At 39.7% G+C, this 20,270-nt stretch overlaps 1 protein-coding gene across 1 annotated transcript; it reads right to left on the minus strand.

The window, feature by feature from the left end:
• Positions 1-330: 330 nt before the first annotated feature.
• LOC110085710 (uncharacterized) lies at positions 331-19,977 on the minus strand. Its single transcript, XM_072979564.2, has 7 exons — positions 9,554-19,977; positions 8,851-8,960; positions 6,919-6,972; positions 6,604-6,687; positions 4,732-4,825; positions 2,914-2,984; positions 331-2,028 (listed from the first exon to the last, which is right to left on the minus strand). Exons 1-7 carry the CDS (start codon positions 9,625-9,627, stop codon positions 533-535), a joined length of 1,983 nt encoding a protein of 660 aa, XP_072835665.2. The 5' UTR covers positions 9,628-19,977; the 3' UTR covers positions 331-532.
• Between the last annotated feature and the right edge of the window lie 293 nt (positions 19,978-20,270).

Raw genomic sequence — 20,270 nt, forward strand, 5'->3', positions numbered from 1 at the left:
TGATCATCTCTTATGGGATACTGCAGAATGTCCCATTATTTATTTATTCTATGTTTAACAAAGTGCAGACAATATTAGATAGCACTCTGTAATGCAAAGACGTTTGCGTGACTTACCTACCTCCAAATCTATAACTACCGATTTTGCAATAGGAATACATCATAAGGCTAACAGTGAAGATCAATGCTGAGCCAAAATGTGTTCTGGTTATGGTATATCGCAGGCAGAGGGGGCTGAATGCAGAAATTTAGAGCTAACTGGGTGCCAACCCTTAGGTATTTCCTATCTGTCATCTAATAATAAACATATACAGTATTGGATGAGATGGTAAAGTGTTGCACAACTGTTTTTATTGAGAAAATAACTCCCCCACTGACCATGGCCTCTTGGAACTCTCCTTTCTATCTGAACCCAGAAAACATGGGGTCCTTCTTCACCTCAGGGTGTGAATGCAGAAACAGGAGTGATTGCAACCTGTGCACAAGACATTCCACTTGTTTATGTGACAGCTACCTTTCTTGTCATACCCACATCAACGAGTTACATTTGGGAGCTGATTCATCCCAAGTTTCTGGCCTTGAATGCTCGGAAGCTGTGCGTTGGGCTGGGGCAGTTTTATTAGTCTCTTTTGCCGTTGACCATTTAAGCCTAGGCGCTGACTATTTTCAGAGACAGAGGGATGTTTCTCACTCTGAGCATCAGCCAGGATGCGTTGTGCCCTTCTCTTAAGCAGCCTCTTTTTTGTCTGGAGAGGAATGTCATCTTCTTGGAAGGATAGAAGAGATTCTTTGTCCCTGTTTTGCAAAACACCCTTGAGATCTGCAGGTGTTCTCTGCCCACCGAGAATAAGCTCTTTGCCTCTGTCTGATAAGTCATTAACTTCGGTCTCTCCTTTACTGTGAACTTCACGCAGCCTCCCTTTCCTTCCCCTGGATTTGGTTCTGCTGCTGTACGACCAGTTTCTCCCAGCCTGGGACTTGCTCCTTTTGGAATATAGCTTTCTTGTCCGAATTTGGTTCTCCTTCCTCCCTTTGGGACTACAGCAAATCAAATCTGCTTCAGAATCTAGCACAACATCCTCAGAAAACTTATTCCTCATACCATTCAATTTCATTCCCTTCTCTGGTTGAGACTCCAAAGCAGATCCACATTTTTGACTGTTATCCTCCAGTTTCTCATCCTTCAACTCTTTCTTTCCAAGGGTTTTTTCATTTTTTGCAACGTGTGTGTTGGTTTCATTAGCCTGTCGATCTTGTTTCTCGACATGAGGTTCTCTGTTCCCACCTGGAGAGCTGTGTTCAGAAAGAATCTTGTGTTTTGTAGGAAATGCTTTACACCTCGGGTCTGTCTTTTTGTGCTCTGGCTTTTGTAACCCATCCAGCCTGCAATGCCCCTCCTCTGTCTTTGGTGGTCCTTTTTTTATTTTGGTATGTCCTTCACCTTGATCACTATTCCATTCACCTGTCCTGACAAATCCATGGTTACTCTTTTCTGGCAAGGGATGCCCCTCTTCTGCTTTGTATGCTTTCTTGTTTTTCTTGAGATGCCCTTCATCCATCCCACTGTTCTTCTCACCTGGCTTGGCAAACACAAAATATCCTTTATCTGTTTTGGAAAATTCCTCTCCTGGCTGTGATTGTCCCTTGTTTGTCCTTGAATGGCCCTCCTTGAGATCACATTTCCCTTCTCCTGACATGGAAAATCCAGGAAACCTTCCTCCAGACTTGGGGCAAGCTGTCTCTGACTTAAGGTGCTCCTCACTCACCTTGGATGCATCTGTCTTGCCATGCCTGGCATAAGCTTTAGAAAAAACCTTGCCTTCTTGGTGATGCCTTCCTTCAGCCCAGTCACGACACTCTTCTGCCCAGTCTCGCCATTTGTTTGCCCATTGTCGCCATCCATCTGCCCACCGACGTCTTTCACATGTCCAAAAATGCAATTTATCTGGACAGCAGTGCCCCTTATCCAGTCTGTAGTCCCATTCACTTCCTGCTGGTCCATTGCTTTCTCTGTCATAAACAGGTATGCCTAGAAGAACCAGAGTATCTTAATCAACCTGAGCTCTTTTCCAGCAACAGGATCGAAGCAATAGTCCTAAGATCAGCGTTCACACTCACTTCATGTTCAGATTGGTAAAAGCAGCCCTAAGTCTTTCACTCAGCAATCAACACAGTGGACTTTCACTTAGCAATCAACACAGAACTGAGTTGTTGTTCCACAATATCAGAACATGGTTTATGTTTGTGTTCTAGAAGGAGATCTGGCAAACAGACATAGATCCCCAGAATTCTTGTAGACTGAGGTTGACGCCTTGTGGCCCTCGAGATGTAGCTGGATTGCAAATCCCTTCAATTTTAGACAGCATATTTAGTGGTGGGGAAATTGTAGAAGCTGCAGTTAACCAACATTTAGAGGGACACAAGTAGCTTACCCCTGTTGGAGACTCGCTGATCAAAAAGCAAAGCATTTTATTATTTCTTTGCCCATGAATGGGAGACAAAATACATTAATACCTAGCTTATACTATCCATGCTTGCTGCTGGAAATGCATCACACAACTCTCAGGCCAAAGGGATAAGATATGGAAATTATGTTTTCTCTTTGGCACTGTTTATTTTAGATTTGCATGTATTTGGAATATATTATGGTTATTTATTTGCTTGATGAGATGACCTGCTTATAATTGAGAAAAGGATAAAGAACAGCTTTCCTAATTGTCTTTGCCTGTTGAACTGTGCAGGGGCTGAATAGTCTAGTTCTGAAACAATACAAAAACCTGAGCCGGAGCTTTCTGGGTGTCTCTGTTTCCAGCAAGGTCATGGCTGCTTTCTGAAAACCAGACTCCTCTGAGATTGCACCACCATGCACACAGAGGGAAGTCACGAGGTCATAGCTCAACCCACTCCAATTTACCATTAACATGGATAGATACCGTCTTCCCGTCCTCTTCAACTTCCAGATATTTACTTTCATTCTCAAGATGTCTGAAGGGAGAAAATGCCATAAAAGAAGAGCAAAGTATCAGTTAGTCTAATTTTTTATAGCTGTGGTATTTACTCCCAGGGAGATATGCTGGCGGAATCCTCTGCCTTGTCAAAATGTCTTCGCCAGCTAAAGGTATTATGAATGTTTATGATTAGGCAGTGGCGTTTCCTGATCTGCAGGAGCTGGAAGTCTAACCACGTTGAGGGAAGACCATATAGCTAACCTTCTTCAGACTGGAACCAAGAGAGCTGAAAGGCTCTCTCACCACTGTGCTAAGCTGGAGTTTTCAGGTCCACTCCAAGGTCCTTCATGGGGACAGGGTGCTTGAGCCTCTGGTTAACCTGGAAATGGATCTGACCCAACGACCACAACACCTACCACAGTATACTCGTAAAATAAAATTTAGGTTGAGGGGGGGAGAGAAAGATCAATTCAGATATGTCAGGCTTCAAAATGTAGTGCTGACTACTCCCACTTGGATTTTGAAAGCAAAGACATAGCTCACATCTACAAAAGCAGTTTTCATACAAAGCTTTCAGGCTCTAGTCAAACTGGCCGTGGTGAATGGGGCATTGTGGGAGCTACAGTCCCAACATGTACTTTATCCAAGCTCTCGGGAAAGATACCTCTCACACACAACATACAGAATCATACACACACTTGCGCCTTCTGTTTATTCCATAATTCCTTTCAAGGGCAGAGCTTCCTCATTCCCCTTCAACAACTGTCAAGGTACATCTTTATAGAAATGCACCTTAGGTACTCAGAGGCACAGCTCTGTGTTGCTTAATTAATCTGTTGTGTTTGCATTTATCTCTCATGCTTTCATAGTTCAGCTCTCCCTAACACTCTCCTATAATAACACGCACCATTAACAGACTGCCGTCTAATGTCCTGCCTGAACAACTTTTCTCTTTCTGCCTGATGATTTAGCGTGCAACCAAAAAGGAGCAGCATGTCCCTAAGAAAGTGAGGTGTTTTTTCCCTGGGGAACACAAAGAGAAAGAGTGTAGGGCAGCCTCATGGACACTCACTGACACCTATGAGTGTGTCTCCTCCACTGATGTGTTGCTGGCTTCTGTCACACAGCCAAGAGGACAGAGGTAGCAGCCATTGAGGCCTGAAACATCTCACAGCATCTGGACTGTGGGCATAAGGTAGCAATCCTGGAAAAAAATCCACCCCATCACCCACAACTTAAAGCTGTGCTGGATTCACACAGGCACATTTAACAATGACTGCAATCCTCAGTAAAGTGTTGGCACTCTGTTCTAGAACATTTTAAGAATATACTAGCAGTAGATAACCAATGGGCCAACACCAGATCCATAATGAGTGCATCACACTGTGACTAAAACAAGATTACGTACATACAAAATCCTCTTCCTCATTGCTCAATTAAAAGGGGGAAAATGTGTTCCTCTTGTGTGGTATGAAACTGCTATGCTCTGCTCTTACTAGAAGGAAGTATTTTTTATCAGAATTTCATGTCTGCAGAGCATGCCAGATAGGGAGGCTCCCTTATGTTCCATGCTGGTTCATAATAAACAATTTGATGGCCGAGAGATTCACAGCTTTAGGGAGGAGTGTTAAACCCTGGACTGTCCAGATGCTTTGGACTTCATCTCCCAGGAGTCCCTGGCAGCATGGCCGATGATAAGGGAACGCAGAAGCGGGAGTCCAAAACATCTGTAGAGATGTCCTATGGGAAGGGCCCATAGGAAGAGGCTGACCTTTGCCCCTTACCTTTTGGTTGTGATTTTTTTACCATTGATGAAGGCACTCATGATGGAAAAGTGATGGAATCTTTTAGGAGCACTGAAGAAGGACACCGAAAAATCTGAAACAAGGAAATGGGAATCACAGGCCTCACTGATGAGGTGCTTAAAAGCCATATGTTATATTCACCCCAGCCCTCTCTTTCTAGCTGGTACAGCCAATTTCTCTAGCAATAAAAAAAATTACAACTTAGACTAGGATTATCTGTTCTCACCTGAAGTCTTACAGAATTCTAAGGTTTCTTGGTTCTCCAGGTGAGGTGACAAATGTCAGGATGAAGGATATTGAAGGAGGAGAAAGTTTGACACTGACTTTAAAACCTTAGCATCCAACATCCTCCCAACATCCTCCCTACTCCAGGGCTTACTGAGTCTATGTGGAGCTGTTGTTATGTGTGTTTTGTGTACATAATATTTATTGGAAAAGTAGTACAGGAAACCCACATCATCTGCCTCACTCCCTCACAGACATACAATTGTTTGCAATTGTTACAACAGAACCTGTCTCCTGAAAAATTATACGAGCCCTATGGTGAAAATATTCATGTTTCTTTCATTTTGATTTTTTTTGAGAGGAGGTACCTCGACAGCATCTTAAAAAGCAGAGACATCACCTTGCCAACAAAAGTCTGCATAGTTAAAGCTATGGTTTTTCCTGCAGTGATGTATGGAAGTGAGAGCTGGAGCAGGAAGAAAGCTGACCACCGAAGAATGATACCATATGATACTCCAAAAAAGCAAAGAGGCAAGGCAAGAGAGAATCAATCTACTCCAAAAGCAGGCAACAGTATATAAGAAAAAGCATTTTTAAAACTCCACCAAAATTTACTATATATATAGCATACTAACTAAATAACAATTTGAAAAAAATCAAACAAACAGGGAAAGCATACCCTTGACACATATTTATTTATTATTTATTTAAAATATTTTTATTTTGCCTTTTTCCTTCAAAAATGACCCAACACTGTTTACACCATTAAAATACAGTATTTAAAGCTAACAATGGTAATTATATAAATACAAAAAGGATCAAACAAATACCATATTAAAAACCACAAGCAACATAGCAGTAAGGTACAACAATCAATTAAAAAAAAAAAATTCAGGCAGCCAGTCCCTCAGGGAAAGCCTGCTTGAAGAAAAAGGTCTTCACCTGCTTGGGGAGGGACAGTAAAGGTGGAGCCAGCCTAGCTTCCTGTAGGAAGGACTTCCAAAGTCTGGGAGCAGCAACAGACAAGGCCCTATCCTGTGTCTTCACTAAACATACCTCTGAAAGTGGTGGGACTAAGAGAAAAGCCTCTCCTGATGATCTTAACCTACATAGAGGGGAGGAGATAGCAAAACAAAGCAAAACCTCTCCCAAAAAGACAAGAAAAGAAATAGATAAAGGGGGGGAGCAGTCAAATCACCCCCAACCAATATTACTAGAATATAGGAAGATTTCTGTCAGTTAAGGGATTCAAGGCAGCTCACAATGTTAAAATCCTTAAAAACAGAGGAAATTACAGATTAAAAACCAATTAAACTACAATAATAACTAACAATTCAGTAAGTGGTTGAAATAAATTACAACTTTAAAAGCAAACATCAGAAACCAAAAACCCCAGCATCCAGCCTTCTATAGGGCATTCTCTAACTTATTCAAATCCTTCAAACCAGAGTATGTAAAACAAAACAAAAAACCAAACAGAAACACTGTCTTGCTGACAGAAGTCAATTTACAGGTAAGTGAAAACAAGTATCTCCCTCATGTTAACATTGCAGATTATTTTAAGACATCAAAGCTAGTGGTCAGCAATAGGATTTACAGAAGAGTTGCAGATATGATTAGGATTACCTGAAGAGGAACGTTTCCCTGTGAAGAATATTTTGATGCCATCCTGATCAAACACTGACAGATGCTTCTCAGCTTCAGATCTCTCTATAGAGTGATAAAGAGAGACAATTATGACTTGTGTGTGCTGAAAGCACTGTGTAAGCAGGTTATTGTAAATACATGTCCATGAACTGGTCCTTCCTCAAGGTCTTGTGACACAAGTAGAAGACCAGTCAATGCATTCGTTGTTAACCAACCCACAAATATTTTAGTGCAATCACTTGACTTAGCTGACAGGTTGGAGCACTGCCCTCCTCACTCCTCCAAAGCACTCACTTGTCCCTTTGAAAGTGTCCCTGTTGCTTCCATCATAATGGCCGCGTGTAGTTTCTGGAAAAGAAGCCAAAGCCAGTGGAGATGTAAGGTTGCTTCCTTATCTCTACTTGTAGTTTTAGACTTTTCCAATTTTATTGATGCTATTCTGAGTAACCACCATAAATCAGATCTATTAACCTGAAAGTCCCAAGTTCAAGCCATATTACAGCCATAAATACAACGGGCAACCCCTGGACAAATGACTTATTCTCTGAATTTTAGCTGCTGTACACACACACCATACATAAACCTAGCAAAAACAAAAAAGAGCAAAGTGTGCTGCTTATATACTGCCCCATAGCGCTTCAAGCACTCTCTGGGTGGTTTACAAGTTAATTATGCAGGCTACACATTCTCCCCACCCCCAGCAAGCTGGGTACTCGTTTTACTGACCTCAGAAGGATAGAAGGCTGAGTCAACCTTGAGCCGGCTGACTGGGATTGAACCCAACAATGTGGGAAAGCTATGTTTTGGGCTTCAGCCATCCAGAATCCCTCAACCAGCATGAGCCACTGGGAGGCTGGAAGATTCACGAGCCTGTAGCCCAAAAACTCTGACCCTTTCCAAGCCTACTCCATAGCTATAACATGGAGGTGTGACATCTGCTACAGGGCAGTTGTGAGAACGAAGATATGTGAGATGTGTGAGAATTATGCAGACTCTGTCAGGCACCAGGGAAATGCAAAGCATTATTATACGATTCTGCTGCATACTAGTGAGATGGGGAGATGTACAAATACAGAGCTACGGCAGCTCAACATTTCTTGTCAAATGTAGTTCCAGTTACAAATAGTTGCCCCAAAATGTCGTGGTTATCTTTTCAAAATTAGTACTGTCAACATAGTAAAAGAGTACGTTTTCTTTGCTCTGTTAAACATAATTCAACATGATGAATTAAACATATGTCAGTGATTCTGAGAGCAGTTTAAGCTTTTGTGTCATGAGGGGGAAACAACAAAGAGAATGCATGGAAACAACTGGGCTGAAGTAACCCTTTTACTGATTTTGTAAAGAGGAAGGTGTCTGAAGCACATTTGGAGCAAACTGGTCTTTTTTGTATGGCCCTGTGTCAAGGCCTCAGGCAGCCTTTCCCAGCCTGGTGTCCTTTGGCTATTTTTTACTACAACCGCCATTGCTCCTAGCCAGCATGGCCAATGGTAAAGAGTAACAGAGGTTACAATTAAAAAAAACTGGATAGCATTAAGTGGCCAAGGCTAGCTTAAGGAGTGAAGTGTTGCTGGTTTTAACCAAGAGGGGGGAGAGATGTGTTAGTTGGTCAGAGCAAAAGCAACAAGAGTTTTGTTAACCCTTAAGGGCTAAGAAGTTGCACCTGGCATGCTCTTTTGCAGGATGTTGCCCACTTCATTAGATGCATCTAATGAACTGGGCAGCAATCCATGTTAAGTCCATTTTATTAAGCCAAATAAAATGTCTTGATCTTTAAAGTGCCACAAGACTGTCTATTGTTTTTATGTATTCATTCACTTACTCACATTAACTGATACGGGGAAAAATTGCACTGCTATTCAGGGAAACTGAGACCATTGGAGTTTACAAAGTTTAATCACCATTAAGGATGTTTTGGAAAGTGGATTAATCAATCAAAACTAAATGACCAGAATCCTATTGGCCTGATACACCGGTGTTAAGTGCAATGATATAAGTTCCATGGACAGATTGCTGTTGTTTAAGAGCTCACCATTTATATTTCTCAACTGTGTGAGTTAGTGCATGTGGAGGGATTATAAATGACAGTTCATTCACTGCGAGTAATTCATTGCTGCCATTTATGCTACTGCACGTATGCTAGCATAACTCACTAATAGGATTCTGGCCAACGAGTGGAATCCTGTGGAATATCCTCTTGGAGACAAGAGAAAATGGGTTCCTTACCGTCTGAAAGGACTTTATAGGCTTCCACAATCTCCTTGAACTTCTGTTCTGCTTCCTTCCTGTTTTCTGGATTTTTATCTGGGTGCCATCTGAGCACTTTACTCCTGTACCTATAAAGTTCCACAAGATGCAAGAAACCTTAGCAGCCATCAGCCACACGTGCTTATTAGACCTAAGTGACCATATGCAATACAGTTATTGCAGCTGTTGCATATTTTCTACATGGCAGCTATGAATCTTCCACAACGAGGCAATGCCCCTCTCTTCCAGCACTTGAGACCGCTTTACACAGAACATGAAATGCATTGTGTACCATTAAAGGCCACTATTTTCTTCAGCCTCAAATCAGCATAAGTGGTTTCAGAGCAGATCATCAGAACCACTGTGCACAGGCGGGGCACCTTTAAAACTCCCCCCCTCCCGTTAGCCATTTTAAAAGCTCTCCCCATTAAAAAGAGAAAGAAGACTTCTATGGGTAGAGATGCTATCAAGGGAAGAATCCTACTTTGGCAACCTTCCCCCCCCCCCCATTGTTCCAGTCCAAAATGAGCAGCCTGAGGGAGAGCAAAGCTGCTCTGAAGCCACTTGCTTAAATATCAGGCCCTGCTGGTGAATTTCAACAGAGAAGCAAAAACTGGCAGGGATTGGGTGGCTGGAATTGTGTGAGGAAAGGCAGACAAGCTGAAGAAGGGTTTAATCTTACGCTTTTTTAATATCGTTCATGGAAGCACTTTGTGGAACATCCAAGATTTTGTAGTAATCCACCATGATGTCCATCCATCCAGGGCAAAGGTCAGCAGAGAAGGTGAGAAAGAGATGCAATGAGATGTGAGAGTGATTTCTTTCTCTGAAAACAAAACAGGAGTGCACAAATCTTGAGTTGCCTTCAGATAATCAGAAACAGACTTTGTTCATATATGGAAGATTTTTCACTCCTGTTAGGAGTTGACAACCATGTCCCCAGCTCCATAAGCTCTTCCACATTCATGTCACACATTAATAGAAACATGCATTTCTTGCTTTTATGAAGCTTTCCCTCCAGCAAGGCAATTCTTTTAAAGTGCTTTCACTTTTGCAAATGAAGTTCCAGTTTAGCTTCCAATGACCATTCCCAAAGGCAGAATGTGGCAAGTTTCTGCTAGGACAATGAAACGTCGTTTATCATTTCAATGCACTTCATTTTTGTAATGATGTGCTAACTGTGACATCTTGACTGGGGCTCAGATATTTTCCCCTGCCCCCCATGATCCCGAATTTGCACTACTGTACAACATGGCATCTCTTCATAGCATCTAAAGGGAAAACATTTTGAAGTGACTCCCTGTTCAGCAGGCGGAGGCAAAGAGGCAGTCCAGAAAGCAGCAAAATCAGGGAGCTGGACAGGGGACAGATTGTATTTGGTTTCAGTGTGGAAGAGATTGTCACTCTTGAATTGGCCTTCTCAGCCACACTAGACGCTGTTCCAAGACCTATATTCAGAGCACATTACCATAGTCTCTCAAGACTGAAGGATGCTTACAGGTCTTCCTGGATACCCTTCAAAAAATTTTCTAAAAAGTTCAAAAATACATTTGCTTTCTTTCTTTAAAAAAATTTTAGCAAGCAAGCAAGCAAGCATCAGGTAAGGCCAGAAATGTAGAATATGTTTGGAATATATAAAAGTATATTAAAAAATTAAGAGTATATATTTCAAAATTCACAATCTCCTAATACAAAATTCTGTAGTTCATATATGTAGATTGTATTTCTTCTCTATAAAATGTAGGTTTTACTAAATATGACTTATCTTCAGATAACAAAGTATAAACTTAGTGATTCAAAGGCTGAAAATACTGTTTTCTTTAGTTAAAAAAGCTATCTTATGAAAAAGCTGTCAATTAGATAAACTCTTATACAAGCCACTTAAAAATTTCTATTGCAGTACATATTGTTTATAAAACAGAATTGAGCATGGCATAAGCAATAGTAAATAAATCACATCAAATTACATAATTCTCACCCCTGTCCAAGCTGAGATTTCTCCCCCTTGTTTTCAAAAACAAGGCTTTAATTGTATCCCTTGAGATGTTCCGTAAACGTGGCAGAAATCTCTTGTTTATATACCTTTTGATTTTACACTTAGCCAAAACATTATGACATGGGACACTCACTTTCCTGTGGGTAAGCAATGCCTTAATGTAGCAATCAGCGATTCTAAGTGGTGAGCTAGGGTAGCAATATGCTAGGTTAGCAGGGCTCTATAGTAGACCCCTTCTTGGAGTACAATGCGCTAGGTGATGTAGTTTCCTAATATTATATTTGGACAGTACAATAGTACATTTTTTTTCTTTTTAATGATCATTTTTTAATTATCAACTACAAACACATATGCAATATAAAATACAATATAAAATAATATAAGAAAGAAAAAAAGAAATGAAGACAAAATGAAGGGAGGAAAGAAAAAAAAACCACTCCAAACCCTTCCCCCCTTTGAGGACAGAGATTCAGACCTCATTGCATCCCAAATTTCCCAAATTTCCCGAGAGCATTGAAAGCGAAAAAAGAAAAACAAAGCCCATCAATCATTTTGCCCTATCTTCAGATCTGTCCCTGGGCCCAAACATGTATTGAGTTCCAACTTTGTTTTGCATAGTCTCTTGGTTGTTCTCGTAGTGCTTCTGAAAGTGTATCTAATTCTGTGATGTCCAACAGCTTCTTCAGGAACTCCTCCATTGTAGGTATGTCTTCACTTTTCCATTTTTGGGCCCAGAGTAACCTAGCTGCTATAAATATATACATCAAACAATATTTAATTTTCTTATCAGTAATTTCTGGCATAATATTTAAGAGTGCTATTTTGGGTTTAAAGTTTAATTTCTTTTGAGTGATTCCTTTTATTATTTCCCACAACTGTAACCAATAACCCCTGGCTTTTTCACATGTCCACCACATATGGTAATAAGTTCCTACTTTTTTTTTTTTACATTTCCAACAGATATTGCTGCTACCTTCTGACATTTTTTGCCAGTTTTGCAGGAGTATAATGCCATCTGTAAAACATTTTGAGAATATTTTCTCTTAGATTTACTGGCTTAATCATTTTATAACAATCTTTCCACATCATTGTCCAGTGATCAATGTCAATATTATAACCGAAATTACTTGCCCATTTTATCATTGTCTCCTTTACCCTCTCATCCTCCAGTTCATATTCCCATAAGTATGTATACATTTTCTGTATTATTTTCTCATCAGTGTGGATCCACAGTTTTTCTACCTGGACTTCACCCTCAAAAAAGCCCAAATTTCTATCTTTCCTATATCTTGATTCTAATTTATTCAATGACCACCAATCTGTTCCACCCCTAGTTCCTCTAATTCTTGCTTACTTTTTATATTTTGTTCTCTGTTAAGTAATTCTTTGTAGCTTAACAACATCCCTTTCTGATTCAATACTTTCAACGTAAAGGCTTCTATAGGGGCTACCCATAATGGAATTTTCTTGTAGGTTTGTTCTTGAAATTTATGCCATACTAGACCCAATGCTTTCCTTACAATATGTTCCGTAAAGTGTAATTGTTCCTTATATTTCCCATACCACACATATGCATGCCAGCCCATGCTTAAGTCATGCCCTTCTAGTTTCAGTAATTTTTGGTTTACCAGAGTTATCCATTCTTTTATCCATGTCATAGCACACGCCTTATAATATAATAACCAGTTTGGTAGTCCTACACCTCCCCTTTCTTTCAAATCCTGTAATAGCTTAAGTTTTATTCTTGGTTTTTTAGTCTTCCATACAAATTTTGTTGTCAGGCAATCCAGTTCTTTGAAGTATTTAAAATTTAAATACCGCCTAGAGTGGTCCATTGGTCCAGATAGGCGGGGTACAAAACAAATAAATAAAATAAAATATATAAAAAATTAATAATATTGGTAAATTTTGAAAGAGAAATAAAAGTTTAGATGAGGTCATCATTTTTATCGTTGCAATTCTTCCCATCAGTGATAGTTGTAGCTTACTCCATTCTTCCAGGTTTTTCTGAATTTCCTTCTGTATTCTGAGATAGTTCTCTTTCATTAAGTTGCTGGGTTTTTTTTTTTTGGGATGATGACTCCTAAATATTAGATTTTTTGTACTACTTCAAAATTAATTTCCCTCATCAGTTTTCTGACTTCTTCTTTCTTTATGTTTTTAATCATAACTTTTGTTTTTTGATAATTAATTTGGAGACCTGCCACTTGTCCATAATCTTCTATGATTTTCAATACTTCCTCTAGGTCTCCCTAAGGATTTTCAAGTATTATTGCCAGATCATCTGCATAAGCTTGTACCTTGAATTCTTCGCCTCTAATTTTTAGTCCTTTAACTCTTTCATTGGCTCTTATCTGCTTATTTAGGATTTTCAGAGTTAATATAAATAAAAGTGGGGCTAGCGGACAACGCTGTCTTGTGCCTTGTTCAATCGATATACTCTCTGTTAAATTCCCATTGACCTTAATCTTGGCTTCCTGCTTAGAGTATATTGCTTTAATTATTTGTAGAAATTTTCCTTCCATTCCCATTTTCCTTAGTTGTAGCATCATAAATTCCCAGTTGACATTATCGAAGGCTTTCTCTGTGTCTAAAAAGATTAGCATCATCTGCTTTTCTGGATGTAATTCATAATATTCTAAAATGTCTATTATTGTCCTTATGTTTGATGACAATTTCCTTTTGGGGAGGAAACCTGTTTGGTCTTTATGTATTATTTCTCCCAATATTTCCTTTAGTCTTGTGGCCCAGATGGTTGTGAAGATCTTATAATCAACATTTAGTAGAGAGATTCGTCTATAATTCTTGATTTTGTTCTTTTCGGTCCCCTCTTTATGTATTAATGAGATATGTGCCTCTTTCCATGTATTTAGTATTACCTCCTTAGACTCGATCTCTTCGGTTAACTTCTTAAATTGAGGAGTTAAGATTTCTTCAAACGCCTTATAGTATTCAGCTGGTAATCCGTCTGGTCCAGGGGATTTCCCACTTTTCTGTTTTTCCCCAGCCTCTTGAATCTCCTCCATTGTAATTGATTTGTTTAATTTCTCAAGTTGTTGGGAGTCAAGCTTCCATTTTGGAGATTTGTTGAGATACTCCATTTGCTTCTCCTGCTCTACTTCTCTTTTCTCATAGAGGCCAGCATAAAATTTTCCTATTTCTTTTTTGATCTCCTTTTGTGTGTAGATTTCCTTCTCTTGCTTATCCAATATTTCTGTAATTCTTGTTTTTTCTCTCTCTTTTCTTATTCTGTATGCTAACCATCTTCCTGGCTTATTTGCATTCTCAAAGAAGTTCTGTCTCGCAAATTTTATTTTTTTCTCTCCATCTCTTCTTGTTCTAACAGATTAATTTTATGCTGTAAAATAATTATTTTATTCAATAGACTCTTGTTAGTTGGGGATTTCTTTAGTTTCGTTTCCTCCCTTTTTAAGGACATGATCAAGGTATGATATTGTTTGTTCCTCTCCTTTTTCCTTTGTATATTATATTCTATTGCCCAACCACAAAAAAAAAAGCTTTCGCAGCATCCCATATCACCGTCATCTCTGTGTCCTGGGGTTTATTTGTTTTGAAGAAGCATTCTTATTCCTTTCTAATTTTATTCAAAAATTGTTCTTCTCTCAGTAAACAGAACGTGGTTCTGTGCTTAACTAACCTCCCAGTCATAATGTCTCTCTCTCATCAGCTATAAATCTTGAGCAGTTTTGCTTCCAATTTCAATAACTCACTTTTTTCAGAGTTCTTCAAAGGTCTGATCCCAATGCCCTCCCAGCGGACCGTACAGCTGCAACAACATCCAAAGATAGCGTCTGAGGAGTCCTCTGTCTTGGGAAGAGAATTCTCTAGGGGAGAAGTTGCCCTCTGCTCCCCCAGATCTCTCAGCTCTCCTGCGACTCAGGGGGACCTTCTCCTAGGTCTCTCCCAACCCTAAAATTCTTAGGGGTGCCTGGACCCTCCGACATACAGCAGGTATTCTGGAGAACCAGATCCCTGCTGCTTGCTGTTCCTAGCTCCGCCCCCACCTCTACAATAGTACATTTTGAATACCAATTACATGTCTCTTACGTTTCATATGTTATCACATATTCCTCATTCAAGTTTCTTATTTTTTTCCCTGCCATATAATCTTATTAAAATTATAACTGACATTTTTGGCACTTTTCCAACACAAACCTTTGTGGGAGCAACACAGAGGTAAAAGGAGAAGGTAGAGGAAGAGGCTGTAGTAACAAAAATAATGATGACCTAACAATCTCAGCCAAGTGTCACCTACCTCACTGTTGAGGAACATGTAGCATTCCAGATATTTTTGGATTGCAACACCCATGAGCCCTAGCCAGCATAACCATAGCAAAGGATTATCAGAGTTTTGTTTCCCATCATTTGAAGGGCGGCATATTCCTTGATCCAAATTTACACCATAATTTGGGATTTCCAGTGACAGAAGTACAAAAGCTACCCATAGCTTTGCCTATGACCACCGTGGTCTAGCCCAACTGTACTGAAATAACAGTACTACAGCTTGTGGCATGAATAAATCATTGTCTATATGGAGCAAGAGGCAAGCAGAATTGCATTGACTTAATTTTGCACTTTTCTATATGTTCCTCCTGCTGTGTTCTGTTCACATCAGCGAATGTGTAATAGCCAGTATGAGTAAAGAAGCAAAAGGGTAATTCAATTGAGTGGCCCTCTGAAAACAAATAACTGAATAAACTCTACACAAACCATTAAAAGAAATAAAAATTGCATACTTATTTAATGCTAAGTGCTCTTATTCACTTAACCATGATTGCACATTACTACTTTCCAACATTTGTTGAAATTTATATTAGTGTTCAATATTTGTTTTGGCCCAGAAATGAATATTGGAATTTATTAACTGGAGGGGTGTCGGAACAAAAATCATGAAAACCGTGGTGCTCAGAGTTTTCTTTTTTGCTTTTAAATCATCATTCTAATGTTGTAACACCACAACATTCTTTTTGCACCAGTATTTATTATCAATAAATTTCAAAAATGTATATCCAGGGAAACATTTTAGCAATAATTAAAAGAGGCATGTAACGAATTAATTAAGTTTATAAAATGGTGCCCATTATTATAGTCAATGTTGGATGAGATGTTGTACATTAACCTGCCACATCACAACACGTGCCTTTGGTCTAGATGGGCGGGGTAGAAATCCAATAAAATAAAATAAAATAAAAGGCATATATTAACTATGGGGCTCCCACTTCCATCCTTATTTTAAAAAAACCACCCTGGACTTTCTAAAGAAATTAAAACAACAGAAGCAGCACTGGGACAACACTGACAATTAGACCCAGTTGTTAGCCCCAGCTATGGTAGACCCACTGAATTAATGGGACTTAGGTCAACACTTATGTAAATCCTATTGATTCAATGGATTTACTCTAATTGGGGACTAACTGAATTTAGCCCTTCCAAGGAGATGGCAAAGCACTATTGTCACCCATTTATAATCTTCCAGGAAATGCTCACCTGCACCAGACTGGGAGTGCCTATGACTTGTGGATTCAGTACCATGCATCTAGTATGGGAGCAACCTTGAGATGTGCAGCCTCACAAAGAAAGCAGTTTTGGTAAACACAGCTACTCCTGAGGGTTTCAGCTCCTCAATTATGACCACAATAAGAATGTATCTATATTATAAACTGACAGCACTTTGATACCACCACAAGTGCCATGGTTCTATCATGCAGATTCCTGGCATAGGTAGTTCAGGGAGGTAAGCAGGCATATCTGACAGACAACTCTAGGGCACTCCCCGGAATTATAACAGAGAACCCTAAATGTCTCCTAACACTACAAAACCGAAGATTCTATAGGATGGACCCATGGGAGCTAATATAGTCTCAAACTGCTGTAACTGTATAGTATAGATACATGCTAAGTCTTGTGTCACCAGAATATACCACTATTATTCAGTTCAGCATTTGAATCTGAAGTAGCAGCACCAGATTGAATCTGTAGTAGCCTGTGTAGTACAATTAGAGATGGGGGTGGGGGAACATAACCTGCAATTGAGAGATAAGCATTCACCCACTTGGACCATGAGTTGATCAGGTGTTGACCCAGTGGGCAGCACTGTCTTTTCTTCTAGAAAAGCTGCCCCTTCGAATGCCCTCATTTGCATAGCCACATGACAAAGACATGAAATATTTGATTCCTGTATTTCAGCTACGGTAAATGCAACTTGTTATATGTGAATTGAGACAAACTGTAGCTAGTCTGAAAGATGGTTTATGAGGACACGCCGACTTCAAACTGTGATTTCCAATCCTGACTTATTTGGATAAATCAGTTAAAAACCAACCATAGTTTTTTTGTTTGGATATAACAATAAGCAATATTACAACAGTCTATTTTAAAAAAGGTATTCTAGTGTTTCCTTCGTGTTTGCACAAGAAGGGAGGAGGAGTACATAGACCTGAGGCAGTGCCGACATTGATTCCTATAGTGTTAACTGTGGTTTAGCATTATGTCTGAACACAATCAATGTGTTGCCATGGGCAATGGCATAATGTTTAATTGCATCTGAAGTCATTAACAAATTAAGAGAACTAAGAAGACATTTCCCCCCCCTGAGGACCAAGCAAGCATGACATGTTTGGCCTCTTCCGGAAGACAGGTGAAATCTGCTCCAAATTATGCAAAGAAGACTCTGATGACCCTTTCAACCACATTGTTCCTTGGCTTGGGAGTGAATGACAGCTTGGAGCCTCTGGAAATGGATAAATGGTAACTACAGTTTGAAAGACAAATGAGCCAATCACTTCAGGAAGAGAGCTCACTCAAACTGCTCTTTGCATGAATAGGTAATCCTTCCAAATAGGGACATTTTTCCTAGTCAGTGTCAAATATCTTTGTATGTGTGTGTGCTTTCACAAAAACATCGGTGAAACAGAGGAAGAAAATGTAGCCTATTCTGGAGTTCAGGTTAGGCTGAACCTGTGAGGAAAAAGCTGCAGGGTAATCCTGCCTCTTCTAACTTCTCTCTCTCTCTCTCTCTCTTCCTATGGAGACTATTAAATTTAAAGAGGACCTTGTCTTCCACACGTGCACCTTCCCCATAAAATCAGAGTTCTTAATTTTCAGACTTCTAAAATGTGTGGAGAAGCACTTCATGTCACAGAATGACTTCTCTTCAGAGCATCAGTCTCTGCATGTTTTCATGGGTCCTCCTGGCCCCACCTATATCAGTCCCCGTCTTTAGTCCCGGCTAGGTCAACTAATCTAGTTCCTTTGTCTTCTGTTAAGACTATCTGATTATGCAAAGACTTCAGGCCAGAAGGCTGATGAGAAAATGTCTCTTCTAAACCACTGACCTGAGGAGCCATCCTTCCAAAGCAGACACATTCAAAAGTCACCAAGTTGGGGAACAGTATTACGGTTCTAAAATGAAATTCAGGTCATGTAACTGTAGAGGAAATATTTTTAAAATATATGCAAAACATTTACCTCTACTTTAGAAGCCATGGGCTGAGGAAAGTGGATGGAGTCACAATCTTTTTCTGCACAATTTCTCTGCCACCTCAAAATCCCACATGACACTAGCTTCTTTTCATAGACCTCCCTTTCTATTATGTTTCATCTCTCTGCTCCTTCAGTTGTACAGCAAAATCATTCCAGATTCTGTCTAATCATTGGCAACATTGAAAGATTAGCTCTTGTTCATTTCCTCCAGATTAAATTGGAAATATATTTAAACAACATGCATTCTTAAGGAATTTTTTTCTTTTCCTTTTTTCCTCCCCCCCCCCCCGGCCAGTGTGTGTGGACTTCTGGGAGATATCATTCCAGAAAGTAACATTTTCAAACTTTGATTGCGGTTACTCCCACCACCACCACCACCACCACCATACAATGGTAGCTCTGTTTGCAGTATGGATCAAATGCTCTTTTAATTTAGTTAAAGCAAATGGATTTTTGCCTTTTGAATGCATATGCCAGTGGAGGCTGGTGACTCCAGTTTTACAGGGGCAGTGAATTCGCTTCAGGTTTTGGTCTGAATTTTACAGTCTCTTATCTAAGATGCTGAACCCTGCCCTCAAAAGAGGTTCTGAATTTTGGCTAGCTCCTTTAAAATTCTGATTAAAACCTGGAACAGATACACTACCACCATTACCCCACAAAATCAGAGGCACCAGTTTGCACTGGTACATAATGTATGTCACTCCAGTTATAATCATCCCATGCTGGAACCAGTGTATGCTGGAAATATAGTTACTCCACAGAAACAACCTCATGGGGTCTGAACCAAATAGGTAACAAGGAGGATTCTCCCTCTGCATTAGTACCCCCCCCCCTTGTTGCTTCAGATCCCTAGCAAGACAGAACTGAATTCTGCAGCTAATGAACCTTGATTATATATCAGGTGCCTGCTTATGGTTTGAAGGAGGGAGGACGTCTCACCCTAACATTTTATAATAATATATAATCTTAGGTCATGCTGAGGTGCCATCCCTCTTTGGACCACAGGTCACCTATGGCCATTACACAAAATGGGTATGTTCACTAATGTGCAACCAGGTCCTATGCATGTTTGTTCAAAAGGAGTTCCCACTGGATTAGTTTCACAGGACTAGCTCTCAAATAAGTGACCCTGGATTTATTCCCCCACTCAATGCATTTACCTAGTTTCTCAGATTATTCTGAATTCAGTTCTCCTGCTTGCACATTTGTAGACCTAATTCCTATAGTTATATTACTTTTTGTAGCAAGAGCTGTGCTTAACTAGCCTTCTAAATTTCCTGTTACCTGAATAAGCAACTTCTGTCCCCACTTTTCTCTGCCTAGTGGAAAGGAGATCCAGAAAACAGTGCTTTACTTTTCATTTCTAAAACTTTTACCATAAGCTTTGGTTTTTACTGTAGAAAGCACAATTGACATGGCAGAGGATGTTCCTATTTATCTGTTTCTTTCTTTCTGCCTTTCTTAACCATCTGAACTTTTCCTGCTTCATAGGACACTTACTTTTCCTTCTCCTGTTGGATGGTCGGCTCTTGGAGCAGTTATTACTCTGTTATATCACTGCAACCAATTCTTAAGTAATCCTCTTGAAGTTCAATTCATTCTTCTGCTTGCCTAACGAGTGATAAAAATTTACACCTATTGTAAAACTGTGAATAAAACACTGATTGCAGAAAGTAAAGACAATCATGCCCTATAACATTAACTAGCTCAATTGCACTGGATTACTATTTAAAAGAAGATGTGTCTTATCTTCATAAGAATGGCTGTGATGATTTGTGTTTTTATGTGTATTAGAATGGGATATGTAGTCCTAAGATTGTCCCAATAGCATCCATTTTGAGTTAAAGTCTGTTCTGTAGTAGGAAAGTTTTACATGCTGTTCCAGAGAAGCTTCGCTCTC

This window comes from Pogona vitticeps, chromosome 1, assembly GCF_051106095.1.
Source record: "Pogona vitticeps strain Pit_001003342236 chromosome 1, PviZW2.1, whole genome shotgun sequence".
Classification (NCBI taxonomy): domain Eukaryota; kingdom Metazoa; phylum Chordata; class Lepidosauria; order Squamata; family Agamidae; genus Pogona; species Pogona vitticeps.